Source organism: Penicillium nucicola, assembly GCF_028828085.1.
Source record: "Penicillium nucicola strain IBT 29836 chromosome Unknown utg000005l, whole genome shotgun sequence".
Lineage (NCBI taxonomy): Eukaryota > Fungi > Ascomycota > Eurotiomycetes > Eurotiales > Aspergillaceae > Penicillium > Penicillium nucicola.
The window spans coordinates 2,261,500-2,288,054 of NW_026643129.1; the positions used below are offsets into that span (position 1 = coordinate 2,261,500).

At 51.0% G+C, this 26,555-nt stretch overlaps 10 protein-coding genes across 10 annotated transcripts; 7 read left to right on the top strand and 3 right to left on the bottom strand.

Moving 5' to 3' along the window:
- Positions 1-699: 699 nt before the first annotated feature.
- On the top strand, positions 700-2,619 carry N7511_005918 (uncharacterized protein; the record flags this gene model as incomplete). Its single annotated transcript, XM_057128295.1, has 8 exons — positions 700-922; positions 982-1,319; positions 1,372-1,398; positions 1,454-1,486; positions 1,566-1,820; positions 1,878-2,283; positions 2,347-2,522; positions 2,590-2,619. 8 exons carry the CDS (start codon positions 700-702, stop codon positions 2,617-2,619), a joined length of 1,488 nt encoding a protein of 495 aa, XP_056984812.1.
- A 297-nt stretch (positions 2,620-2,916) lies between these two features.
- N7511_005919 (TOM complex receptor protein TOM20) lies at positions 2,917-3,672 on the bottom strand (the record flags this gene model as incomplete). Its single annotated transcript, XM_057128296.1, has 5 exons — positions 2,917-3,012; positions 3,089-3,177; positions 3,255-3,303; positions 3,360-3,556; positions 3,618-3,672. Coding segments are annotated over 5 exons (486 nt in total), but the record flags the coding sequence as incomplete, so codon positions are not given.
- A 258-nt stretch (positions 3,673-3,930) lies between these two features.
- N7511_005920 (exocyst subunit EXO84) lies at positions 3,931-6,093 on the top strand (the record flags this gene model as incomplete). The annotated part of the gene is made up of 3 exons (XM_057128297.1): positions 3,931-4,318; positions 4,371-5,646; positions 5,703-6,093. 3 exons carry the CDS (start codon positions 3,931-3,933, stop codon positions 6,091-6,093), a joined length of 2,055 nt encoding a protein of 684 aa, XP_056984814.1.
- Positions 6,094-6,291: 198 nt separating this feature from the next.
- On the top strand, positions 6,292-7,043 carry N7511_005921 (putative nucleoside-diphosphate-sugar epimerase; the record flags this gene model as incomplete). Its single annotated transcript, XM_057128298.1, has 3 exons — positions 6,292-6,500; positions 6,578-6,770; positions 6,822-7,043. 3 exons carry the CDS (start codon positions 6,292-6,294, stop codon positions 7,041-7,043), a joined length of 624 nt encoding a protein of 207 aa, XP_056984815.1.
- Positions 7,044-7,447: 404 nt separating this feature from the next.
- N7511_005922 (acyl-CoA synthetase) lies at positions 7,448-9,130 on the top strand (the record flags this gene model as incomplete). Its single annotated transcript, XM_057128299.1, has 3 exons — positions 7,448-7,724; positions 7,782-8,914; positions 8,966-9,130. The coding sequence occupies 3 exons, from the start codon at positions 7,448-7,450 to the stop codon at positions 9,128-9,130; spliced, it is 1,575 nt and encodes a 524-aa protein (XP_056984816.1).
- Positions 9,131-9,439: 309 nt separating this feature from the next.
- Positions 9,440-10,106, bottom strand: N7511_005923 (DUF3237 domain-containing protein; the record flags this gene model as incomplete). The annotated part of the gene is made up of 3 exons (XM_057128300.1): positions 9,440-9,546; positions 9,600-9,809; positions 9,866-10,106. 3 exons carry the CDS (start codon positions 10,104-10,106, stop codon positions 9,440-9,442), a joined length of 558 nt encoding a protein of 185 aa, XP_056984817.1.
- An 878-nt stretch (positions 10,107-10,984) lies between these two features.
- On the bottom strand, positions 10,985-17,845 carry N7511_005924 (bifunctional carbamoylphosphate synthetase/aspartate transcarbamylase; the record flags this gene model as incomplete). Its single annotated transcript, XM_057128301.1, is given in 4 exon segments — positions 10,985-11,038; positions 11,091-13,783; positions 13,798-17,070; positions 17,149-17,845. The coding sequence occupies 4 exon segments, from the start codon at positions 17,843-17,845 to the stop codon at positions 10,985-10,987; spliced, it is 6,717 nt and encodes a 2,238-aa protein (XP_056984818.1).
- Positions 17,846-18,813: 968 nt separating this feature from the next.
- N7511_005925 (uncharacterized protein) lies at positions 18,814-22,215 on the top strand (the record flags this gene model as incomplete). Its single annotated transcript, XM_057128302.1, has 2 exons — positions 18,814-20,130; positions 20,182-22,215. 2 exons carry the CDS (start codon positions 18,814-18,816, stop codon positions 22,213-22,215), a joined length of 3,351 nt encoding a protein of 1,116 aa, XP_056984819.1.
- A 393-nt stretch (positions 22,216-22,608) lies between these two features.
- N7511_005926 (cation:proton antiporter) lies at positions 22,609-24,449 on the top strand (the record flags this gene model as incomplete). The annotated part of the gene is made up of 7 exons (XM_057128303.1): positions 22,609-22,645; positions 22,700-22,906; positions 22,965-23,090; positions 23,146-23,196; positions 23,264-23,384; positions 23,450-23,990; positions 24,045-24,449. 7 exons carry the CDS (start codon positions 22,609-22,611, stop codon positions 24,447-24,449), a joined length of 1,488 nt encoding a protein of 495 aa, XP_056984820.1.
- Positions 24,450-25,466: 1,017 nt separating this feature from the next.
- Positions 25,467-26,302, top strand: N7511_005927 (synaptobrevin family protein; the record flags this gene model as incomplete). Its single annotated transcript, XM_057128304.1, has 2 exons — positions 25,467-25,501; positions 25,582-26,302. 2 exons carry the CDS (start codon positions 25,467-25,469, stop codon positions 26,300-26,302), a joined length of 756 nt encoding a protein of 251 aa, XP_056984821.1.
- Between the last annotated feature and the right edge of the window lie 253 nt (positions 26,303-26,555).

Consider the following 26,555-nt stretch of genomic DNA (forward strand, 5'->3'; position numbering starts at 1 on the left):
CGCTCCTCCGCTGAGCCAGCGCTGGGCCAAGCTGGGCCAAGCTACAGGGACAGAGGAGTCCAATAGCGGAAGTCGTTCTTTACGCCACACAGCACTGCCACGGTCTTGGAGTCGGATTCTGGTCTTCTGTTCAGGGGTCAGGCACTGGACCACCACATGTGCTCATTGACTAGGCTTGCATTCCCTACATTCCTTTTCTTTAGCAGATAACTTATACTATAGGCTCATCCTATTCTCATGGTCTGAATTAACTACACTTGTAGTTTGTACAGTGGTCTATTAGAGTCTAAGAAACACCTGCATAGGGTGATACCCCTGGTACGTGTTGTAGACCTATACAAGTCCCAGATCCAATGCATTCATTTTATACAGAAAACTGTGGTTTACATCTCCCATGGGTAAGTAGTTCATGGGTAAAAAGTTCATGGGTAAATAGCTTATGGGTAAATGGGCTACAAAAGGGAATTCTGCACTGATCGGCTCCCGATCTCGTCATCACAACCCCAGTATTGCTCTTCTTCACCTTTCGAGCCTTTCTATTCGTGCACGCGGTGTTGATGACCTCATTCGGACTTCTCTCCTCGTGGTTTTCATCGCGTGCAGCAGGCTGTGGATGGTGTGCTTCAACTTGATATACATTCTCCGCAATGTCTTCCTCGCTCTGTCACTCTTTCCCAAGTTCAACCTCTGCGGGCTGTTATGGCTTCGGTTTCTGCACACAAGGGTGACCTCAAGGTTAAAAATGAAGGGAGCTCGCCGTCAGGCAGTGTCGAGGTCGTGGGCATCAACGAGAAGGCATTGTTGCGAAAACTAGACTACCGTCTTCTGCCACCACTTACATTACTATACTTGCTTTCTTTCTTGGATCGCAGCAATGTGGGGAATGCGCGACTCGAAGGAATGACCGATGACATCCAGATGTGTAGGTTAAATACTGTCTTACCGATCATGACATACTCCTCACCCGGGTAATTGATATAGCAGGAGATCAATACCTGACTGGCTTGACGCTGTACTTTATCGGTTATGTCCTTTTTGAGCTGCCCTGCAATGTTGTCCTGAAGAACACCACCCCAAGACAGTGGCTACCGACATTGACGCTCATCTGGGGTGTGGTCGCGACTTTGTTGGGAATCGTACAAAACTACCCAGGCTATCTGGCATCAAGATTCTTTCTTGGTGTGGCAGAAAGTGGCCTCTTCCCAGGTGTTGTCTTCTATCTGTCGATGTGGTATAAGCGTAATGAACAGCATTACCGAGTGGCTCTCTTTTTCAGTGCTGCATCACTGGCCGGTGCCTTTGGTGGTATCCTTGCTTGGGTGAGTGATGCTTGTTTCTTCTCTCCAAGAGTCTAAACTGACACAGCTTCAGGCAATCGCTCACATGAAAGGTGTTGGCGTGAGTACATGAGGGAGTACTGGTGCGTGCCACAGTAAACTGACAGTATATACAGGGCCTCAATGGATGGCGTTGGATTTTCATTCTGGTAGGAGCCTATTCTCACACATAATATTGTTTTGTATGTTTTTTTTTTCTCATACTGATTGCTTCTGTGGCATACATAGGAAGGACTGTTGACTGTGATCGTGTCCTTGCTCGCATACTTCTGGGTATACAACTATCCATCCACAGCCGAGTTTCTGTCAGAGGAAGAGCGGCAATTTATTCAATTGCGCCTGAAAAACGACAGTGATGCCACCTTCGATGAAGAGTTCACCTGGTCCGCAGTTCTAGAAGCTATCAAGGACCCCAAGGTGTGGCTTTATGGGCTCGGATTCCATACCATGTCGCTCCCTCTATATACCCTTTCACTCTTTTTGGTAAATTGCCACTCTTCTACGATATATGGTTCAAGTACTGATCTTGGTTTGTCCCAGCCCACAATCATCAAGGAGTTAGGGTTCTCCGCCGCAAAGGCTCAACTCCTGTCCGTGCCGCCATACGCTGTGGCGTTCGTCCTCACCATCAGCGTTGCAATTGCTTCTGAAAAGACTCGCATTCGTGCACCGTTCATCATGGGCTCATCTGCCCTTGGTTGTATTGGGTACATCCTCCTCCTATCACAGCATCGTGCGGGTGTATCTTATTTGGGAACTATTTTTGCGGCGGCAGGAATCTATCCAGCTGTCGCAATTGTACTGTCTTGGCCTGCTAACAATGTGTCTGGTCAAACGAAACGGTGCATTGCGAACGCCCTGCAAATCTCAATCGGTAATTTAGGAGCGGTTCTTGGAACACAGCTGTATCGGACGGAGTCTGCGCCACGATATTTCCTGGGCCATGGTGGGTTGAACTATCGTTCTATATGCATATGTAGACTTGTCGCTTACCATATCTGTTCTTCAGGCTTCGCGTTAGGTTATCTCGTAGCCAACATTATCGTTGTGGCAATCTTGTGGCTGGTTCTTCGACGAGAGAATGCCGAAAAAGAACGCCTCAGAGAAGCGCAAGGCTTGACACCCTTGATGGGAGATGTCGGTGATGCTGAAGGAGATTTCCAGGGAGACCAAGATCCTCGATGGGTATTCCAAACATGAAACTGATCTTGTCAGAACACCGGTTTCAGTCTATTCTGTTCTGCAATGTTAGTTCGAGGACCACACCTCGCTCTACGAATGACTTGATATCATTTGCCCAACTATAAAAAACCTTGTAGATAGCGAGATCAAAAAAAGTATTGAGTCTGCAAATAGTATACTCGACTACATTCCCCGAGCCAATGCAATTGAACAGGTGAATGTCCTCGGCTGACGGGAGATATGCTGAAGCCAAAATGCAAGCGTCTTCAATCTGTCTGTGAAAAACGCCATGAGAGGGCTCTCTAATACATAAATTATGAAATGTAACATTGGAAATTCCATAGGTCTTCTAAAATACAAGTTGTTGAGGGGGCAATTCACACAGAAATATCTTACTCCACAAGGTCTTCAGCAGGGTTCGCACCAGCGCGAGAGGGGGACCGTCCAAAGCAATGAGCTCAGCGAGGACTTCGAGGGTTTCCTTGGGAACGGTCTGTGTTGGGCAGATGTTAGTCGGGTTCTCGGAAATTGCAGTGGGAAGCTTCGAGGCTGTGGATCAGACAACGCACCTTGTCATAAATTCCAATGAGATCGGCAGGTTGAGGGTAAACCTTCAATGCCTTCCAGAAGGCGACGGCGGCCTCGACCTTGTTGTTTCCTGAGGGAGCGGATGGGTTAGTCATTGAGCTCTAGCATGCGCCATTGAATGAGATGAAAAGAGAGAAGTGTACGTACCATCAGCACAGAGTCCCTCACCCATGGCTACTTGCTGCATGAAGAATGACTGCGAAAAGGTCAGCTTATAGTTTCCAAGTATGGAACCCGCAAGTGTATACTAACCTCCTTCTCTTCAAGGTCAGTGGGCCATCCCTCCTCCTTGGCCTTGGCAAGAGCCTGCTTAATCTCCTCCTTCTGTGCGCCCTCAGCGGCAGCTTCTTGCTCCTTGGCGACCTTCTCGACGACCTTGTTCTTCTTGTTGAGTGACTTGCGGAAGGTAACGTCAGTGCGGCGGCGGTGATCGAAGTAAACGGCGTAGGCTGATGAAGGCAACGTGTTAGGATAGAGCTCGAGTGACGGCGACAGCAGAGTGATCCATACCAACGAGTCCAGTCAAGACTGTGCCGGCAACAATCGCAGTGTTACGGAAGGCCATTGTGAAAGCGGGTAGGCGGATAGAGAAAAGCGGAGGGGGGGTGGAACCTAAGTCACGAATGTCTGGGACTTGAGGAGAATCGATAGTCTTGACGGAGTCTAAAGAAGAGACTCAACGAAAGCGATGATGAAGTTGGCGTGTTGGAATCGCGTCCTTGGCCGATGAAAATGTTTAACCTCCGGGACCAGCGCTGACTAAGCCCGACAGTGACCTCACTCCCTTTCCTGCCACATCACTCCGTTGACAACACGCTTCAAGATGGAGGGCCGAGGATTGACTTTGCGAAGTAAATCTCGTAGGCAGCGTCCTCAGATTAGTGCTCCCAAGCCTATCTCCGGGCCTCTACCTGCCAATACCCGATCACCCGAGTCTAGCCAGGTAGATGTCCCCTCTACTCGAGAGCGGGCACCCCCAAACGATGCGACCTCGGATTTGGTGAAACGACGATACTCGACCCGATTCAACAATGTTCCCGAGTTCGATGCCGGTGCTCCCCCTGTGCCGGCACTCCCTACACAGATGCCTGGGGGGCTCGGCCTACCTCCGCAAGCTGTGCTGAGACAAGCATCGCCAGTCGATCCCAATTCCCCGGTTCCGAAAGTAGACCTCAATGTTCTACGAGACCCCAGTCTTCCAGTTGATCGATGTGAGTAATGTATTGTCTCGGTCACTGTTGCATAGCTAATTGAAGACTGCAGATGTCGCCAGCCTTCTCGCCAACGCGTCCGAGGAAGACATTCAGAAATATCAAGAAAGCTTGCGCAAAGTGAAAAACAGAACATCTACCGATCTACAACAAAACGTTTACCAGAACCGCACGCAATTCATCAAGATCAGTAAAGAGGCGGAAAAGCTCAAAGATGAAATGCGGACCCTGCGTACCCTCATGGCGGAGCTCACGACGGCGCTGGGACAAACAAGCGTCGGCAATACACCCAATCCTATGGTAGAGGACTCATTCCCAAAGCGCAATGCCAACCGTAGTTCGGTCGCCAACTTGGAGAGTATGTGGAGCGTGCAGCTCCAGACTCTCTGGAAGACTGTGGAAGGATCGCAGAAGTTTCTGCCCGCTGTGCCTGGGCGGCATATTGTCCTAGAGACAGGAAATTGGGCTGAGCTAGACTCAGCCACATGGAAACCGAGACGGCCTATCCACCTTGTGCTACTAAACGATCACCTTTTGGTAGCTGCAAAGAAGCGCAAGCGAGTCGATCAGAGTCATCCCCAACACCGTGGCCCCGTTCCAACAAAACTAGTGGCAGAGGACTGTTGGCCTCTACAAGACATCGACATGATTGATCTTGGGGCTAATCTGGGAACCGGCGCCGCACGCGAAGAAGCTATAGATCGGGGCATAGGCAATGCCATTACCATCCGAGTTGGATCATCCAAGCCCTTTACATACCGAAATGATAAGCGAGACCCATCTTTCAAGCAGGAATTGCTGGCTACCTTCCGCAAAACCGTTGAGGATCTACGCCGCAACTTGCGATCGGAGACTGAGGCGGCTAGCAAGCCCCTGGAAGGATATGGATACCTCGCCGGCCGGCACCTGTCGCTTTCACAACAGGCAGAGACATTCGACCCTTCTGATTCCGCGCGTGACAAGTCCGATGTGCGAATTGACGTGGATGGAAAACAGCAGAACCTCCGGTGGGTGGAAGGGCAGGTCGATGAGCTTGACATCGATATTGCTTTACAGCGATTCGAAGCATCTGTGGCTAGCATCGAGCGGCTACGAAAACTGGCCAAGGGACTGAAGAGTAACGCTATTGCACAAGATGTCATCAATGTCAAGGTTGATGAACGAGCAACTCGACTGGGTGGCATTCTCTCACGGGCGCTTGTGGACAAGCACTCTTTCCCAGCGGCAACCAAAACTCATGTTACTTGGTTGACCCGCTTAGGATTTGAAGACCCGGCTCGCGAGACCTATCTGAAAGCGCGCTCGGACGTAATTGCTCAACGCATCCGGTATGTCATGCTTTCGGTTGTAGGCAATTTCTTTGATTTACTGACTCCCTTAACAGAGCTTGCATCTTCGAGGGTGATCTTCCTCTTTACATCTTCCAGATCTCCTATGTCTATTTCACGCTCATCAAGAACACCATTGGCATTTATCAGCAATGCTTCCCCAGTGTCATGAGTAGTTCTTGTATCCGATGGGCGAAGCATCACCTTGACGGATTCAACGCTCTGCTCAGTCGACAGCTCAGCAGTGTGCAGCGGGGCACCTCTGTCTGGCAAAAATGCCTCGACATTGTGCACGAGCATGCAGCTCTCCTGGTGGAAGTCGGTGTGGACTTTACGGACTTGGTGGCTCGCGACTTGGAGGAGCATGGCGAGGGCTCGCCTGAGGGGCCTCGTACCGTTCAGCCAGGAGAGCTCGCGCAAGCTCCCTCACCGGCGACCATCATCTAAACTATAATAGGCCATTAAATAGCGAATTCATGACTTTTACTTAAGTTGTTTACCATTGAAGCATAGAAGGAATCTGTTCGCAAAGGCTTTTTGATGTCACGGGTTTAGGGCCATGGAATGCGGAGATAAGATCTATCCCCGAGGCGATCTGTAACTACTCCTGCCAACAATCTTTGCACAGGACTGATTGTATCAACCATGAAAGTTATTCTCACAGGCTCCACGGGCTTTGTTGGTGGCGAAATCTTATCTCAATGCCAGCAGCATCCAGCCATCACCTCCATCGTAGCGCTAAGCCGGCGTGACTTGCCAGCCCACGAGAAGCTTCAAGTCGCGATAGTCGAAGACTTTCTGAAGTATCCCGACTCCGTTCGAGAGCAAATCAAGGATGCCGATGCCTGTATTTGGTAGGTACTATGGTCACTCTGTCGGAAAACAAAGATCAGCATCTATCGCCCGACGCCAGACTAATCCTTTGTCACAGGACCCTGGGCAAGGCTCGCATGCCTGACAACGACACAGCTCGGCGCGTGAGTCTGGACTACACACTTGCTGCAGCCCGAGTCTTCGAACAGACCTGCCAGAAACCATTCCGGTTCATATACTGCAGTGGCGCTGCAGCTGAAAGGGACCAGACCAAGCCACTGTGGTTTATGCAAGACTACCGACGCATTAGGGTAACAAGCCGTCTTTCTCTTGAGGCCGGGCTCACCGCTAACACCTCATAGGGTCAAGTCGAAACCGAAGTTTTGGATTTTGCTCATGAGCATACTGACTTCGAGGCGCATATCATGCGACCGGCTATGATTGTGACGCGAGACATGAGTCTGCGCAGTCTTGCGTTTAGTCTGGGACCGTCGGTTAAGGTGGATGATCTTGCTCGTACTATGCTGGATTTAGCATTGAATGGTGGACGGAAGCATCTCTGGGAGAATGCTGACCTGAACTAGATATTCGCGAGTACCCAGGTTTATACTTGACGCCAAGCTTTGGCCAAGGTCTAGTATATCCAGCGCGGTAGAATGGGGGGCATTACTGATGGCTTTCGATCCATTACATACGGTTGCGAAGCAAGACTAGACGTTAGTTCTCTTGAAAGTAGTTGGCTTTGAGGCCCATCTTCTGCATCATAGAAGTCCACTGAGTTGACTGAGTGGACTGGCTTGACTGGCTTGACTTAGGGTCACAAAAGTCATCTGAATAAGCCGAGTACTCCACATCGGCAGTTCTCCGCACCGGCTAAATGTTGTAAGGGGTCGGACGCTGGTCTTCCTTCCTCTTCGTCTTTCTCTTCAACTCTATCCTTCATTTCACGCACTCCTTTGCAGAGAACAACCCCCTTCACCGGTCTCCAATGCCAATCCCCACCCTGCCCCTCTTCGCCGCGGCGGAACAGCATGCGCGCGACAACCCCAACCGAATTGCGGTCATCGACGCCACAAAACAAGAGTCCTTCACATTTGTTCAATTACTAGCTGATGCTGCGGTATTAAGGAAGCGCATAATTGAACAATTGGGGCTGGCCGAGGACTTGGACGAGCGGCGCATTGCATTCTTGATCCCCAATGGGTACGATTACGTCGTTACGCAATGGGCTGTGTGGGCAGCAGGAGGTGTCTGCGTTCCTCTTTGTAAGGATTGACAGATTGAGTGTATAACAATAATCTAGCTGACACCGTCCTGATCAGGCACCAGTCACCCAGTGAAGGAGCTCTTATACACCGTTGGCGATTCAGACCCCTCGTTGATTATTGTTCACCCACATTTCGAAAAGATAGCACCTGCACTACGCGAGGCATGTCCTGCAGAGATCCCATTCATGGGTCTAGAGCCATTCAGTCGTAATCATGCACCGACGTTGCCATCCTTCTCCCCACCGTTCGCCCTGACCCGTCGCGCGCTGATGATTTATACCTCTGGAACCACCTCGAATCCGAAGGGTTGCGTCACCACACACGAAAACATCACTTTCCAGGCAAGCTGTCTGGTCAAGGCTTGGGAATACAGTCCCTCGGACCGTCTCATTCACGTGCTACCGCTGCACCACGTCCACGGGATTATCAATGGTCTAGCGGCTAGCTTCTTGAGTGGGACCACTGTCGAGATGCACCCTAAGTTTGATCCCAAGGTCATCTGGGAGCGATGGCAGGAAGGTGGCTCGACTATGTTCATGGCCGTGCCAACCATATATTCCCGCCTGAACGACTATTTCGATGCTCACATCCGTGGCACGGAACAAGAAGAGAGCGCACGGGCTGGCGCACGGGCTCTGCGATTAGTTGTCAGCGGTTCAGCAGCTCTCCCAACACCTATCAAGTCCAAATTTGCCGAGATCACTGGCCAGACATTGCTAGAGCGATATGGAATGACCGAGATCGGTATGGCGCTCAGCTGTGGGCTCGAGGTTGAAAAACGAGTTGACGGGAGTGTTGGATGGCCTTTGCCGGGAGTCGAGGTCCAATTGATCGAGAAAGAGACAGGCCAGATCATCAAAGGTGTAAACGAGGATGGTATGATTGAGATCAAGGGCTCCAATGTTTTCCGCGAGTACTGGCGGAAGCCTGAGGCGACAGCTTCCGAATTTACCCCAGATGGTTGGTTCAAGACTGGCGATGTCGCCAGACGAGATTCGACGGGGGCATACTTTATTCAAGGTCGTGCCTCTGTCGACCTGATCAAGTCTGGCGGGTACAAGATTTCCGCGTTGGAAGTGGAGCGGAAGATGCTTGCTTTGGATGCAATTCAGGAAGTGGCAGTCGTTGGACTCACCGATGAAGAATGGGGCCAGCGAGTCGCGGCCGTCGTCAAGTTCCGTGAAGGAGTAAGTTTTCCTCTTAAAAATCAAGGATCTGGTTAACTAATCACCATGCAGGCTGTACCACTAGATCTCCCGGTCCTCCGTGCGAGCCTCAAGAGTGAGATGGCTCCTTACAAGATTCCCACAGTGTTGAAGGTTGTGGACGGAATCGAACGCAATGCCATGGGTAAGGTCAATAAGAAAATCATTGTGCAAAAGTACTGGCCCGACAAGGCATGAATCAAAGACTGGATGAGAGACGAGTAATGCCCGGTGTATTGAATTGATTCTGAATGAGCGAAGACATATAGAGCACTCCACAATCTCCGTTGAACATGGACTTGGGGGCGTGGAACTAGACCGGATCAATCAAGATCAAAGAATTTTCATGTTTTCCAGTCGCGATTTGCCCATCAGTTACTATGGAGCCTTTCTGTTCCCTGAGATATCCCCGGCCTATCTCCCTGGCCTCTTCATGCCGATGTGGTGTTCACGAACTGAGTCGCGTTCCAATCGGACGCAAACTAAGCATCATATTAATTCTCATCTCTAGTTCCATACTGGGAATCGACTGGATGAACTTACATTCCAGGCATCAATCCGCAGTAAGCTTATATTCTTGTTAGTGGGCTGATTCGATGTCAGAATGCCAATAGCTAGATCGAACTATGTTAGACAAGGATGCTGCCATGTTGAGGGGGACACTCACCAACCACATTGTTCAGCCAATAATATTTCGGACTTCCAGTCTCAAAGATCAGACGCAGATGCAAATGATCGTCCGGGGCCTTGGGGCCCGCTGTTTGGAGGAAGATATCGGCACCATCATCGGTGCGGAAGTTATACCGAGTGTCGGCGGAAAAGATATTAGTTTGAGGATCAATGAGACCCCAATCGGCTCCGACATCGAGAATCTTGCCTATCCAGAATGACGCCTTGTTAGATCCCCAGTATAAGTTGGAATCGAGTTCCTACCGGAAAGATGAGGGCCGCTGAAGTTTCCCCCCACGATAGGAATTGACTTGCGAATCCCATGCGGTCCGATCGAGGTGCTCATCAGGTTTGGGTCACACTCGACAAAGGCCGTGTAAAGGAACGACAGCTTGGGGGTATTCGGAATGGGTATCGTAGCAATGCTGGTGGGTATCCATGCAAAGCACGTAGCGAGAGCTAGCATACAAGTCGCCCACCCTCGGGTCGAGGTAGAGTGCACCATGTTGATGTTAGAAGTGATCTAGATCTCTATTCTGCCAGGAAAGAGTTCGACCATCGTATCCCTTTATAGACGCATCCCCGGGAATTCGACGATCTGATGCATTTGCCGAATTGCCCTTGGCCAACCTTTGTGACGTCGATCATCCACCGGGAAATTTTTGGATTGGTCGATTTCCCAGAAATCAACAGGGATCTGGCTGATCTTCGCGGGGGAGAGATTTTACCTAGGCTGAATTGTCCACTTGCCGTTGTCTTCTGCCGATGGTGACATGAAGGGATTGGCTGCTGGCCCATAGGGACATGAAGGCCATGGAGCTATGGAATTTGAGACGACTTTCTCCAGGTTTTGCAGTCGTTCCCCGCATTTCATGGCTATTGCTATTGTTCTGTGAAGCTGGGTCTTCCTCTTTGGGAATCAAAGCCTGGGATGTGAGCAGGGTAGCCTGCTGGCAACTATAACCGTCGACATGTGCTTCACTGGCACAGCATACTCGAACATTCGAACAATCGTAGACTGTATTCCGACAGCTGGAAACAATGTAAAGAAAAGAAATCGCCCAAAAGAAATCGCCAGTAGAAAACGCCAAGCCAAACCCCAAACCACACGCAAAACACCACACATAACACACATCACACACATCACACATAACACATGACACAACACACATAACACACACATAGAACATATAATACAAAATAGTGACATACGAGGATTTCATGAGAAGGAGATTCATCTAAATCTATACAGCTACAGGCATAGAAACTTTCAAAAACAGAACGAGAAAAAAAAGGAAAACATGTCTTGCGTGATCAAAATGCATGGTGCTTTTGAATGCCCTATCCCCAGAAAAGTTATAGTGGCAAAGGGTATCCCGGTGATTAGGCCAAGACCAGAGCAAGCAGGGCCATGCGGCAGTAAAGGCCGTAGCGCATCTGAGAAGGGGTTAGCATATCATAGTGTGAAGGGGAGGATCTAAGAGCATACCTGGCGGAAGTAAGCAGCCCGCTGGTCGAAGTCGACCTCCTCGGCGATCTCGGCGTTGCGAGGCAGAGGGTGCATGACGACCATGTGGCTCTTGGCGTGCTTGAGAAGAGCGTTGTCAATGACGAAGCTGTTCTTAAGAGCCTCGTACTGGGAGAGATCGGCGAAGCGCTCCTTCTGGACACGAGTAGAGTACAGAATGTCAGAGCGGGCAACAATCTCAGGAGTCAACTCCTCGGACTCAAGGACCAGCTGTCCGGAAGCAATGATCTGCTGGCGAACCTCCTCGGGAAGAGCAAGGGCCTTGGGAGCGACCAGCTGGATGCGGACATCGTAGAACTGGAGGAGCTTGATGAGGGAGTGGACGGGGCGGCCGTACTTCAGGTCACCAGTGAAGGTGATGGTCAAGCCAGTGACGGTGCCGAGCTCCTCACGGATGGTGAACAGGTCAAGGAAGGCCTGAGTGGGGTGCTCCAGGGAGCCGTTGCCACCGTTGATGACAGGGACCTGGGAGAACTTGGCCGCGATCTCAGTGCTGCTGGCGTCGGGGTGACGCAGGACAACAGCATCACCGTAGCATCCGAGGGTGCGGATGGTGTCCTGGAGGGTCTCACCCTTCTGGGTAGAAGAGTGCTCAGTGGAGATGGCGATGGTGCGTCCACCGAGGCGTTGCATGGCAGCATCGAACGAGGCCGAGGTGCGGGTCGAGGGCTCGTAGAAGAGAGTGGTCAGGACACGGCCCTTGAGGATATCAAGGACACCCTGGCGCTGGACACCGAGACGCATCTCCTGGGCGACCGTGAACAGCAAGTGCAAGTCAGCACGGGTGAACTGGTTCACGGACAGGACGTGCTTGCCGCGGATCTTGGAGCGCGAGAGCAGGTCGGCCATGTTGGAGGAGACCTGGGACGAGGGGTAGAGAGGGGGTCCAAGTTCACCAATAGCAGGCACGGTGTTGTCCAGGTTCTTCTGGCGGCGGCCAGGGGTGCCGGAGAGTGAGTGCTGGCGATCAAGGGAGCTCTCAGGGCGAACCATGGGGGTCATCGCGGGGGAGGGAGGGGCGATGCGGTGGGCAGACATGTCGGTACCCTTGACAGCATCCTTGATGATCTCACCGTCAAGGCAAGAGGTCTTGCCCTGGAAGATGACGCGCTGAACGGAGCCACGCATCACCTTGCCATTGAAGGGAGAGTTGGCGTCAAGGCTCTGGAAGACGTATGGGCGGTCAACCTCGATCTCGAGAGAGCTGTCAGCCTGGTCGTGCAGCTCGAAGATCTTCTTGGGGTTCTCGTAGAGGCGAGCAGTGATGTCCTCAACGGTCAGGCGGCCCTCAGCGACAGCGGTGAACAGGAGAGGAAGCGACTCGGCAATACCAGTCTCGGGGATGGCAGCCTTGCCAGCGAGCTGGAAGGGAATGCTGCCAATCGAGAAGACATCGATGGTGCTCATGTGGTCCCAGAGAGCCTTCTGGTCCTCGACGGTGGGCAGGAAGCTGGAGGCCGGGTAGTCCTTCTGGGAAAGGAAGAGGCAGTAGATGGAGACATCGCAGGTCACCTTCAGGCCCTTCTCCTTGCTCAGAGCAATGAGGGTGATGTCCTCCTTGGAAGTAACGTTCAGAACGTGAATGTTGCGACCGTGGAGACTAGCCAACAACAGAATGGAGGCAAGATCAGTGCTCTTGGCATCAGTGATCAGAGGCTTGCTCGAGGGCCAAGCGCTGAAGTGATTGGTAACAGTGGCGACCTTGTTGATGTTGCCAGAGAGGTGGTTGAAGGGGATGAACAGGGAACCAACCTCACCAGTAACCTGGATGATCTGATCCGAGTTGGTGGCGGTGGCAGCAACGGAAAGGTTGAAGTCGCAAAGGGACTTGTCCTGGGCGTTCTTCTGGACAATCTTCAGGTCGCTGGCCTGGGTGACCGAGGTGTCAACACCAACGGGCATCACACGGATCATGCTGAAACCAGCAGCGAGCGAGGCCTTGGATACAGCCTCGAAGTCATTGGAACCAGCGGAGACCAGGTTGGGGACGAAGGCAGCAATGTTGATCAGACCGGGCAGAACGACGGTGCGGTGGCTGGTCTGGAAATCAGCGGTGATGATGTTCAGAGGGAAGTGGCGAGCAATAGCCTCAATCAAGATCTTAGCGTTCTTGACGTTGGTGACCAGAGGGGTCTGGTAGTCGACGGCCATACGACGAGTGCGGTAACCCTTGGACATGTAGTTTGCAGGGCGACGGAAGCGGTTGTTCGATGGCAAGTTGATGTACAAGTCAATCAGGTTGTTGGACAAGTGCTGAGTGAGAGAGTACTCGGACTTCATGTCCTCCTCCTCGTGGTCAGGAAGGTGCTCGAGGTACTTGACAGTCACACCGTGCTCCTTCAGGAAATCAGCTGTACCAGCAGTGGCGAACAAGTTGTAGCCGAGCTTGGAGAGCTTCTCAATGGATGGCAACATCTCCATCTTCTCCTTGTAGGCACCAATGGAGAACAAGATGTTGCGACGGGGAAGCTTGAATCCGGTAGACAGCAGAGCCTTGAGGTAGGCCTCGTACTTGTCGCGACCGAACGAAGCGACTTCACCAGTGGAGGCCATCTCGACACCCAGAACGGGGTCAGCGCCAGAAAGACGGGAGAACGAGAACTGAGGAACCTTGACACCAACATAGTCCTTGGGGACGTTGACAGGGGGTACTCCTGGAAGGGAGCACCGATCATGGCCTTGGTTGCCATCTCGATCAGATCAACACCCATGACCTTGGACACGAAGGGGAACGAACGCGAGGCACGCACGTTGCACTCAATAACCTTGATGTCGTTGTCCTTGGCAATGAACTGGATGTTGTAAGGACCGGTCACGTTGAGGGCGTTACCAATCTTGCGGGTGGCCTCGACAATGCGACGGACTGTCTCCTCGCTCAGATCTTGGGGAGGGAGAATCAGAGTAGCATCACCAGAGTGAACACCAGCGTTCTCAACGTGCTCAGAGATGAAGTGGCCAACCATGACACCCTTAAGGGCAACAGCGTCCATCTCAATCTCCTTGGCGTTCTCAATGTACTTGGTGATAACAACGGGGTGCTCACGCGAGACATCAGCAGCCTGGCCGAGGTAGTTGGCGAGATCGTGCTCGGAGTAGACAGTGTTCATAGCAGCACCAGACAGGACATAGGAGGGACGGACCAGCACAGGGTATCCGACCTTGTCACAGAAACCGCGAGCCTCCTCAATGGAAGTGAGTTCCTTCCAGGCAGGCTGATCAACCTCAATACGATCAAGCATACGCGAGAACTTGTAACGGTTCTCGGCACCGTCAATCATCTCAGGGGAGGTACCAAGAATGTTAACGTTGAGGCGGTGCAAGGGCAGAGCGATGTTGTTAGGGGTCTGTCCTCCCATGGACATGATGACACCGCTAGAGGTTTCCAACTGGTAGATGTCGAGAACAGTCTCGAGGTTGATGTTCTCGAAGTACAAACGGTCGGCCTCATCGTAATCGGTACTGACAGTCTCAGGGTTGTAGTTAACCATGATAGTCTTGTGGCCCTGCTCACGGAGAGTACGGATAGTGCGCACAGAACACCAATCGAACTCGACGGAGGAACCAATACGGTAGACACCAGATCCCAAGACCATGATACCGTGATCGTCGAAAGACAGATCGTGCTCAGAGGCATTGTAGGTGAGGTAAAGGTAGTTGGTCACAGCGGGGAACTCAGCGGCAACAGTATCGATCTGCTTAACAATAGGCATGATACCAGCCTCGACACGCATGCGACGGACAGCCAGCTCGTTAGATTCCAGGAAGTTAGCGAGCTGGCGATCAGAGAAACCGAGCTGTTTGGCCTGGCGAATCATAGATGTAGGCACAGAGGTGGCGTTGAAGGCGGACATAGACTTGCCGAAGTCGTTCAAGCCCTTGAGGCGGGAGAGGAACCACTTGTCAATGTTGGTGAGCTTCCAGATGTCGTCAACGGTGTAGCCAGCGGCCATGGCGTTGGCAATAGCAAACAGACGCTGGTCGGAAGGAGTCTGAAGCTCGGCGTCAATGGACATGAGGGCATCGGTGGCGCTGAATCCAAGGTTGTGGAAATCAACAGATCGAATGGCCTTTTGAATGGCTTCTTCAAAGGTTCGGCCAATGCTCATGACTTCACCGACACTCTTCATGGAGGAACCGAGCTGGGTGGAGACACGAGTGAACTTCTTCAGATCCCAACGAGGGATCTTGACCACACAGTAATCGAGAGAGGGCTCGAAGCAAGCGCAAGTGGACTTGGTGACCGAGTTCTTGATCTCGTTCAAAGGAATACCGAGACCCAGCTTGGCAGCGATGAACGCAAGAGGGTAACCGGTGGCCTTGGAGGCAAGGGCCGAGGAACGAGACAGACGGGCGTTAACCTCGATAATACAGTACTCCCGAGAGAAGGGGTTGAGAGCGTACTGAATGTTACATTCACCGACAACGCCGAGGTGACGAATGACGTTAACAGCAGTGGTACGCAACATGTTGTAGTCCTCGTCAGAGAGAGTCTGGGAAGGAGCCACGACAATGGAGTCACCAGTGTGAATACCAAGAGGATCGAAGTTCTCCATGTTACAGACAGTGATACAGTTGTCCTGGGCATCACGAACAACCTCGTACTCGACTTCCTTCCAGCCCTTCATACTGCGCTCAATCAAGACCTGGGGGCTGACAGCCAAAGCCTTGGTGCAGAGCTCCTTGAGTTCCGCCATGTTGTTCGCGAAACCAGATCCGAGACCACCAAGAGCGTAAGCAGCACGAACAATGACGGGGAAGCCAATGTTCTCAACAACCCGGAGAGACTCCTCAAGGGTGGAAGCGGAAGCAGACTTGGCACACTTCTCGTTGATGGAATCCATGCTGCGGGCAAACAGCTCGCGATCTTCGGTGGTAATGATGGTGTCAATAGGAGTACCGAGAACCTTGACGCCGAGCTCCTCGAACTCATCCTTGAGCTGGATACCGACGGAGAGAGCAGTCTGACCACCGAAGGTGACGTAAATAGCATCAGGACGCTCGTGCTTGATGACTTTGCGGACAAAGTCGGCGTTGACGGGCAGGAAGTACACCTTGTCAGCCAGACCCTTGGAAGTCTGAATGGTGGCAATGTTAGGGTTGATCAGAATGGTGTAGATACCCTCTTCCTTCAGAGCCTTGATGGCCTGACTGCCGGAGTAATCGAATTCTCCAGCCTGGCCAATACTGAGACCACCGGAACCGAGAACCAGAACCTTCTTGACCGAGACACGGGGAGCAGCAAGGACGTTGTCGGCCTTGGCGCCACCAGGGAAAGAGACAGGCAATTTGAGAGCCTCGGCGGAGGCAATGGTCGACTTGATAGTGTTGATGAAGACATCAAACAGGTACTCAGTGTCGCGAGGGCCGGGAGTGCTCTCGGGGTGGAATTGCACACTGAAGAAGGGACGGCTAGTGTGACGAATACCCTCGTTACTGCCGTCGTTGGCGTTGACAAACAGCTCCTCCCAGCCGTCCTTCAGACTGCTAGCGTCCACGGCGTAACCATGGTTCTGAGAAGTGATGTGGCACTTGCCGGAGAGCATGCTTGTGCAGGGAATGTTGTGACCGCGGTTACCGAACTTCATCTTGGAAGTCTGAGCGCCGACGGAGCGGGCAATCAACTGGTGACCCAGACAGATACCGAAAACGGGTGTGCGGGCATCCTCGAACATCTTGGTGAGGTTCTTGGTGGTCACCTCCAAGGTGGCAGGGTCACCGGGACCGTTGGATACGAACAAACCGTCGAAGTCCTTTCCAGCAAGGGTAGGGAAATCGTAGTCCCATGGGACAACCAAAACTTCCACACCGCGGGAAAGCAAGCATCGCAGCTGGTTGTACTTCATACCAACATCCAAGCAGAGCACGCGGACTCCACGGCCTGAGGGGTGCTTGAGAGCGATGTTCTCGGGGGGTGTGAATAGGCGGGGCTCGCGGATGGAGACTGTAGTTTGGGAAGAAAAAGATACTGTCAGAAGGCCAATTCTTGTTGTCTCGTTACTGAACCCAAAAGGTCACTTACCCTCAGCCACGAGGTTCTTTGTGTTGGGGTCGACCCATTCGGTCTCCTCGAAGTGGGACTTCCAGTTGGGACCGTCGACACCAGCGGCATCGGAGGCACCATCCTTTTGCAGCAGCATACGACCCAGCATGCTACCGGTCTGACGAAGACGCTTGGTGAGAGCACGAGTATCAACACCGTGCATGGCAGGAACACCCTGCTCCTTCAGCCATTGACCGAGCGAGGTCTTGGCCAAAAAGTGTGAGTAGTCCTCACCGGCGTAGGCTGCCACCACCAAGCCGGCCACATGGATCTGGTTGGACTCGAAGTACCGGGGGAGGTCCTTCAGGAGCTCATCCATCTCATCCTGTGCGGGGACACCGTAGTTACCCACCAGGGGGAAAGTGATAACCAGGATCTGGCCGCGGTATGAGGGATCGGTGATGGACTCGGGGTAACCGACCATACCGGTCTGGAAGACCAATTCACCTGAGATGCTCTTCTCGGCACCAAAGTTGTAACCCTGGTAGACTGTGCCATCGGCCAACTCGAGGGAAGTCAAGCGGCTGCAGCCACCCCGAACTGGGATGGTCGCCGGCTTGATCACTGCACCACGGACGGAATCCATAATGGGCAGCGAGTCTTTGTATGCAATGGGTCCTCCCAACTTGGGACTAGTAGGCAAAATGGTGTCGTCGAGGGAATTGGCGTGGGACATGACAATTGGGAGGGGACAAGTCCTCTCGAGGACGGGGGGAATTCACGAGAGCAGGTCCTAATTCAGCATTCGCTATAGGAGAGAAACTTTTGGGAGGTAAACAGAAAAAAGAAATCGCGAAAAAGGAGTATAGATCAAAAGAGTAGTGCTGCAACCAGCTGGTTGGAGGAGGAAGAGAAGAAATCTCGGCAGAAAATCTTTTTCGTGCATTTTGAGCCCCACATCTGTTTTCGGTACATTTTCACCGCAGAGATTTCCAGTATGTCATTTTAGTGCACTACTGGTGGCTGAGAGCCTCGAGGGGACTAGGACGGTTGGTTTGGACTATGACACACTTCTTGTGTTCGTATGACTTTACCTAGGAGGATTCAGTTGGCCCATCTGGTTCTGCTCCCTAGCTTAAGCTATGCCTAGCTGCATGCAGTGAGAATATATTGCCTAGGCGGTGGGCCGATAACCGTATCAGCCCTGTAACAGATTGATTAACCCAGAGACGCCGAGTTTATAGTGAATCTGATTAGTGAACTGGGGGAATAAATTACAGAATAGGGATCTAGCCAGCGGGTTAAGGAGGACTCTCGAATTCCTGCGATATCAACCCCCCCTACAAGGTGGCAATTTTGAGTTACCGGTATTCCCCGTCCATTCGCACGCGTGATCAATGCGATATGTGCTCCAAAACCAGTATCTGCGCTATTAAACTAGCAAATCACTTCCTCTGGCATACACAGAAACTGTGTGCGACTGTATGTGCGATGACGTGGGGAGCACAGCACTAAGATAGCTCCGACTAGATCCCGCTTTTTGTCTCAACTTCAACCCTCATATCTTGGGCTTGACGGTCTTTGTGGCTTTGTTTTTTTTTTTTTTCTTTCCCCTTCTCCTTTCCTACAACTGTCTCCACGATGCTCTAATATCTCTCTCTGGATTCAACTCGGTTATGCAAACCGTGATCACCACCGACCACGATGTTCGCGTCTCTACTGCGTCCCAAACGCCAGCGCGATCAGGTGGACCAGTCACCTTTTTCCACCCCATCTCCATGGTCTCGGGGTCCTCGCCATGATCCCCGGCGGGTCAATAGATCTGGTGACAGCAGTGAGGAGGATGCGCCGGAGCTGCAAGGTATCGATGAAGAGGATATGGACGAGGACTGGGACGGAGAGGAAGAGGAAGATGGCCCACTCGAGTCAACCCCTCTGCTGCCCATGTTCTCTGCGTCGCATCTAGGTAGGAACAGCTCTCTTCCATGTGCCGAGCCTGATACTGACAAGATTGGGATACTAGATGCGCTCCCGGTGTACAACATCACTCATGCCATCCGCCCTTTGATTGTCTCGCGTTGCGAAACGACCTTGACCTGGGATCAACTCCGTTCGCCGCAGGTCTCCCAGTTCCTAATCAAGCCAATATTGCTGAAAATCATGTCCACCCAGTTCTCACGCGCGACACTCTACGCATTGATGGCCAATTGTTTACAATTTGAGAAGGAAATGCATCTGAGTCCGGGGAATAGCGGGGCAAATCAGACACGGGCCATGGTGAGCGAACTATTGGCAATCAAACTGTTACGGGAATATTCGACAAAGGAGTTGATTGACGCGCTGTCTTATGAGTTTTATCCGCTCCAAGGCCAGGATTCGGTCACTGCAATGGCTCCCGGCCCCCGGAGAAAACAAGTAGTTGCTGCCCGGGTCTCTTGTCTGGAGGTGGCCATTCGCGCACAGGCGAAACGATTCTTGGCTCATCCAGTGGTTGTGCAGCAATTGGAAGCTATTTGGGCTGGAACAGTGGTCTTTCACTCAGCCGCGGACAACCTGCATCGCCGCGTGAATAGGAACCCAGAAGATATGGACTATGGGACCTCAATAGACCGGAATGGAACCCTTGGGACATCCCCAAGCACTGGATCTCTTCGACGCTCAGTGTCCCTCTACAATCCCCGCGACGCGTCTTTGTTCAAGTTGTCAAGATTGCGGGTGCCCCGCTATCGACAGTTCCTGTCCACCTTGTCTTATGCAGTGCTCTTAGGGCTGTTTTTGGCTGTGCTGGAACAACGCAGTCGTAGAATCACCTCACTCGAGGTTGTGTTCTGGTTTTGGAGTACTGGCTTCATGCTCGACGAAATTGTGGGATTCAATGAACAAGGATTTAGTCTCTATCTGATGAGTTTCTGGAATCTTTTCGATTTGGGCATCCTGCTATTGCTCTTCGCGTACTATTGCTTGCGGATCTACGGTTCATTCTTGACCTACCCCCGAAGCCAAATAGTCACCGATCAAGCTGTAAGTATCGTCATGGTTCCTCTAATACTGTTTTCCTACTAACGCATTCAGTTCGATGTTCTTGCGGCTACGGCACCCTTGCTCTTCCCTCGATTGTTTTCCATCTTGGACCATTATCGTTACTTCTCGCAACTGCTGATTGCGTTCCGAATCATGGCATCTGATCTGATTGCAGTCTTTGTACTCATTGTCATTGCTTGTTCCGGCTTCTTTGTCGCCTTCTTAAGCTTTGGTGACAGCAACTCCCCGAAAGTGGTGGCATATGGCTTATTCCAAATGCTAATGGGCTTTACGCCTACTGCATGGGCAATGTGGGAAGAATACAACTTCCTAGGAAAGGCGATCCTCACGGTTTTCCTTTTTATCTGTCATTTTGTTGTCGTCACGATCTTGATCACTGTTCTGACCAACTCCTTCATGAGGATTGTCCAAAATGCGAATCAAGAACACCAGTTCCTGTTTGCGGTGAACACAATTTCTATGGTCAAGTCCGATGCCTTGTTCTCCTACGTGGCACCCACCAATGTCATCGCTTGGCTGGTGACACCATTCCGATACTTGATGCCTTTTCGGGAGTTTATTCGCCTTAATCGGACCATAATCAAGATCACCCACCTGCCCGTTCTCTTTACAATCTGCCTCTATGAGAAGACAATTCTTAGTGCGCAATTTGTACAGCCAATGGATCTCATCGAGCCGACATCACCAAATGTGACTTCGGCTCCCAAGCAATGGGGGCCTAGTCGATTCCGCGGGTTCAGCAGCAGGGTATCACGTATGGTACGAGCACCATCAGTGGCTACTTTCCAGAAGGATCAAGCATTAGAAGAAGTGTTCCGCCGGCCATACAGTGACGATCGAATCAGAGGTCCACCAAGCACGGTGCATGAACGCCAGACCAACAATGTCATCAAAGATTGGATGCAGGAAATCGGCTCTGGGCCAGCCAACGGCCCTGATGAGCAAGATTCTATCGTGGTGGACCATCTCGAGATGAACCCACGGCGACCCAAGCTTCCCTTCCGCACTCAACTGACCTCTCGTCCTCGCAATTTTACGGAAACAACGCGCTCAGTGGCCTCGAATCCTGAAGACCGAACTAGTCGGATTGCAAGCCCAATGGTTCGACCTCGGCGCACAAGACCTGATTCGCCCGGCCACAAACGAGCGCCATCTCACCATACGGATATGGAGGGCGATGATGAGTTGACCAGCAATGATGGAGATTCAAATGACGATAAGCAATCCGCCCAAGGGTCTATCGGTAACACCGTGGATCCGGCTGAGGCTTCCGAAAAGCCTTCGCCCAAGTTTTACAGCTCTCGCCCATCTACCGCGAGAATGATTTCTCGCCGCAACAGCCCAACCAGACGTCCCAGGCACAATCGTAATGCCTCTGGTGTCACCATGCTGTACAACCCTGTAGGATCTCCGAACGAAGAAACTGAAGGCCAGACTACACCTCCGCGACCTAACACGGACTCCTCCGACGAGGAGCCAATGCCTGTTATCTCCGCTTCAATGGACCAGGGCACCATGAAACGACACATCCTGGACGCGTCTCGCCCTCGAAACTCCCCACTCGCACTCAATCAAATGTCTGTCCCAGAATTGGACAGCATCTATCTATCGGATCGACAAACAGGGACACGACCTCGCCCCTCCCTGCTGTTCGATCTTGGTTCCGACCTAGGCGACAACAAGGCAGTAGCCGGTGGCCTGGGCGCTTTCACCGGTGCCGTTCCATCCAGTTTCCAAACGCAAATGGGCTTCGCTGCTGGATTACGTCGCGATATTCCACACCAAACCCAAGACATGCTTAGCAAGCTCGTTCTGGCCCGCATGAACAACATTGAAGAAGGATTCCGTGAAGTCATCAAAGAAGTCAAAGATCTCCGTCGTAGTGAATCTAGTCGGAGTCCCAGCCGACCGGATGAGGCTCGTGGAGCAACCCGTGAGAAGAAGAAGCGCGGCGAGAAGAAGAAGCGAAGTCATCCATCACCTGGCAGTTGGGCTGGCAGTGGTGGAGAGCCTTCCAAGGGAGAAGGACCTGGCAATGATGCATTGCCATCTACAAAACTGTAAATTACGCTTTGCTTTTTCATGACACCCTGTACAAGCATGTATATTGTGGAGAGGCTTTTTGTTTTCTGATACCTGGCGCTTTGGCTTTAACTGCAGATACCATCTCGTTCAGCATGCATAACTTGATACACATTCCCTTGTTCCTATCCATTCAGTGATTCTCAAGCTGAGGTTTATCTCTCAATATCCCTAAATATCCCTAAATATCCACCGTAAACCCTTATGTTGGACCTCGGGAAGGCTCAGTGCTGATGTCACCGGCACTGCACGTGACATCCAGTGGAAGAGCCAAGATGCCCAGAAGTCTCGGCTTAGAGAAGTTTGCGGTGTCTAATTTCTGCTTTCACTCTGATTCCTCTGGATTCTCAATTGAACGGACAAAGTGGCCTTGTGATGGCTGGCGGTTTCCTTGCGTACCACGAACCTAGTAGTAAGTATAGCCCTGAGCCCAAAACTCGACACGATGTACTAACCAGGAATTTAGTCGTCGAGATCCTCATTATTATATCGTTCTTTTTTTTCTTATCTCTGGCTGAATATGTCTCTGCTAAGATCATTCGGGCCGGGATTATTGGCCAAATAGCTGTTGGCATTATCTATGGAAAACCTTTAGCAGATATCCTAGAAATGCCCTGGCAGGAAACTTTCCTCGCTGTTGGTTATGTTGGTTTAATCCTGATCATATTCGAGGGTAATAGTTTCACCTCTGTCATTGATGGACTGGCTGCTAATCAATGAATCCTTACCAGGCGGTCTCACTGTTCGACTTGATCTGATGAAACAAAACTTCCTTGTCAGTTGTCTAGGAGCTGCAACAGGCGTTTGTTTCCCAATCGGGCTTTCCTATCTATTACTTTATCTGGGATACGGCTACGGTAGGTCAACTATCACTTGGGAAAATGAAGTTTAACCTGACTGATCGTATACAAGGCGCGGTGGAGACATTCATTATTGGAGCCGCATTATCTGCGACGTCTCTGGGTTTGTGCCATTCACATCCTATTATCATTCAATAGACGCACATCAAGGCTCTAACATGGCATATCAGGAACAACTTTCGCGGTCATTTCTTCGGCTGCCAAGTCCATAGATCTTTCTCAGACGAGGGTTGGCTCAATCCTTGTCAGCGCTGCTGTGATTGATGACGTCGTGGGTCTTGTTCTATCCAGGTAAGTGATTTGTTAATTCTTTCTTGTTGTATCTGGATATCGGGTACTGACATACTTCTTCTTAGCATTATCAGCCAATTGCGTGAGCTCTCCGGTCCTAGGGCCGGCGATGTCAATCTTGGCTGGATCATTGGCCGCCCCATCGTGGCTTCTTTTGCCATGGCCATTCTCACTCCCATCCTCACTAAATGGTTCTTTGCGCCGGTGTTTCGACGATGGATTGAGCATTCTTTTGCAAAATACGACCACGTCTCTAATATCACCCTAATGGTCTTGGTACTGTCCGCTTTCATCAGTATCGCTGCGTACGCGGGCACCTCAGTCTTATTCGGGGCTTTTCTTGCTGGTACATTCCTTACCTACTTGCCTAGCAAGCACCCCGAAGGCCCTTTTGTTGTTCTGAATCGTGAAGAGGGGGAACGTGAAGCCGACAAAAGCCCTACATTCGTCCATACCTTCGAGTGTTATCTGCTGGATGTTCAAAAATACCTCATGGAGCCTTTGTTCTTTGCTAGTGTTGGATTTGCAATTCCATTTGTTTCGCTATGGACAGGTGAAAGAATATGGAAAGGCATCCTATACACGCTTCTTATGATGTTTGCCAAGGTAAGACGACCTCACTTTCTGCACACGATAAATCCCGGTTAATAATTTGCCCAGTTTGTAGTTGGCGCTTGGGTTCCGCTGTGGAAGTTCCTCACGTCCTCAAAGACGAAGCAAGGTTCTAAAGAGAAAGTCCCATTTCGTGAGCAAACAGCTACCCCTGTTCAACCCAAAAAGAGCACAAGGGGCTACGGTGCCGCATCTCTGGCTGGATTGCTTCTTGGTTCAGCAATGGTGGCACGTGGAGAGATTGGCCTTTTGATTATTGAGATTGGCTACAACGAAACACCATATGTGACCGAGGAGGGCTTTATTACTGCCATTTGGGCTATCCTGCTTAACACCATCGTGGGACCCATCGTGGTGGGTTGTCTTGTCAACGTTTATGGCAAGAACATTGGCGAGGGTGAATGGGGATTACAGCGGATAGAAACCACACAAACAGAGGAGCATCTGGTATGACATACGAAGATGTGACTGTTCCCTTCCCTGTTTGATAGTCGAAATATAGAATAAAATACCAGGAACAATATAAAGCATGATCACAACCCTATTTAGTAAATAGATCCTCTATAGGTTATACCTTGACTGCTCCGATTCATTATCGCACAGAGGACAAGCTTGCTGAAGACAATGAAATTTTTACAGACGGATGGGCTCCCTACTGGATATTCAAAACCGAAGCCGACGTTTCCATTTTGAAGAAGGAAGATGTGATTCTAATTGCATATATATATCACATGACCTGTTTAGGTATGGCACTTACTAGGTTGAAACTACATCGAAGAGAATTGAAAAGGCCGAAAAAATTATACAATAGGCCAACAGTCTACTCATACCCAAGTTGAGTAATAAATTAAGCATTGCATGGTGCATTACATTTGACCGAACAGTTGTAGTGGGAAAAGAAAGTAGTAAAGTAGCACCTGGACAAGTAGTTAGCAAGAGGTGGTGAGACTGAGTCAGCTGTCCAATATAAAATAACATTCAAGTAAAGCAATTTTAGTTATCATGAATGAAAGACAGCATGCGTATATAGATAGTATAACTAAGTAGTTGAAGGTGCGGCTTACGGGTGATAAGTTTCTACTTAGTAGGAATCAATAAGCGGCAGAATCATGAGCACGTGAAATTTCGAGCTGACAGCGATAATCCAATAGCTTATAAAATTGTCTAAGTGACTTTCCTGGGGGTTGATTTACCTCTTGTTCGGACCATTTTCTCTTGCTTCTATTGCGAACAACAGGATCTATGACACTCGACCAATCAGAACTCTTCCGCGGGCACCTTGCTGCTGACTCAGCTTCCCGCCGGCGTCTTTCAGGGCATCAGGTTCCCTTTCAGACCTCGGAGAACTTGGAAATACTTCGATCATAAGAATACTGAGAAGATTGCTCTAGACTCTCTTGAAAATCACTAGCTTATTCAGTACTTTGCCTCAACTTCAAATTTCAGGATCCGGCCACTGACATCATAATCATGGCTTCATCCTCGAAGACGAGCTCGTTGCTCTAGTGAGTCCTACCTGTTCTACCAGTTGGGTAGACAACTTTCAAGAACGGAGCTCAAACTAACCATGCTGTCTTCTTTTCAGCTCCTGTATCGCTCATCGGACCACCATCCTAGCAGAGCACTCCTCGCCCGGCGCATCGTCAACCTCCGCTTCGTCCCTGGCCTCCGTCATCCTCCCAAAGATCACCCATGACAAGCCCCAAAAGCTCACTTTCACTCACGAGCGTCTATTTGTCCACTATATCGCCGACTCGCCAACAGCAAGCGACGATGGCAATCGCTCAGAACAAAGTTCACAAGCACCCCTGAGCTTCCTGGTAGTCGCTTCCGCCGAGCAAGGTCGCCGGATCCCCTTCGCCTATCTTCTGGAAATGAAGCGCAACTTCCTATCGCGCTACCCACCCTCCACCACAGACTTCGCCTCGCTTCCAGCCTATGGTTGCGCCGCCTTCAACGGCGAGCTTCGCTCTCTTTTACAGACATACAACACGGCTCCCCCGGCGGACTCACTTGCCTCAGCCAAGCGCGAAATTGACAGCGTGCGTGACATTATGACCGAGAATATTGAGCGGGTTCTAGAGCGAGGAGAGCGCATCGATCTACTTGTTGATAAGACAGATCGGCTTGGTGGGAGTGCCCATGACTTCAGAATGCGGAGTCGGGGTTTACGGAGACGAATGTGGTGGAAGAATACCAAACTGATGATTATGATTGTGATTGTGGTTATCTTCTTGCTTTATATCTTCATCGGGATGGGGTGTGGACTTCCTGCGTGGGGAAAATGTGTTGGACACAAGCAATAAGGGGTGAAGCGGCTCTGTTCCCAGGACTGAGACTCAATTTTGTTGAGCTTGTTCTTTCGACATTTCAGCAATTGCGTTCTTGATTCTCGGTTCATCGGGCCTACTCGGTTGCCTGAGTTTCTCATGAGATACGATATGGTGTTCTCTGATTTTTCTTGCATATTTGCTTTGTCTGGCACCCATGATCTGTATATTAAAGCCATTTATTCATACTTTGTTGTGATTTTGATCAGTTTGAATGCACTATCTATGG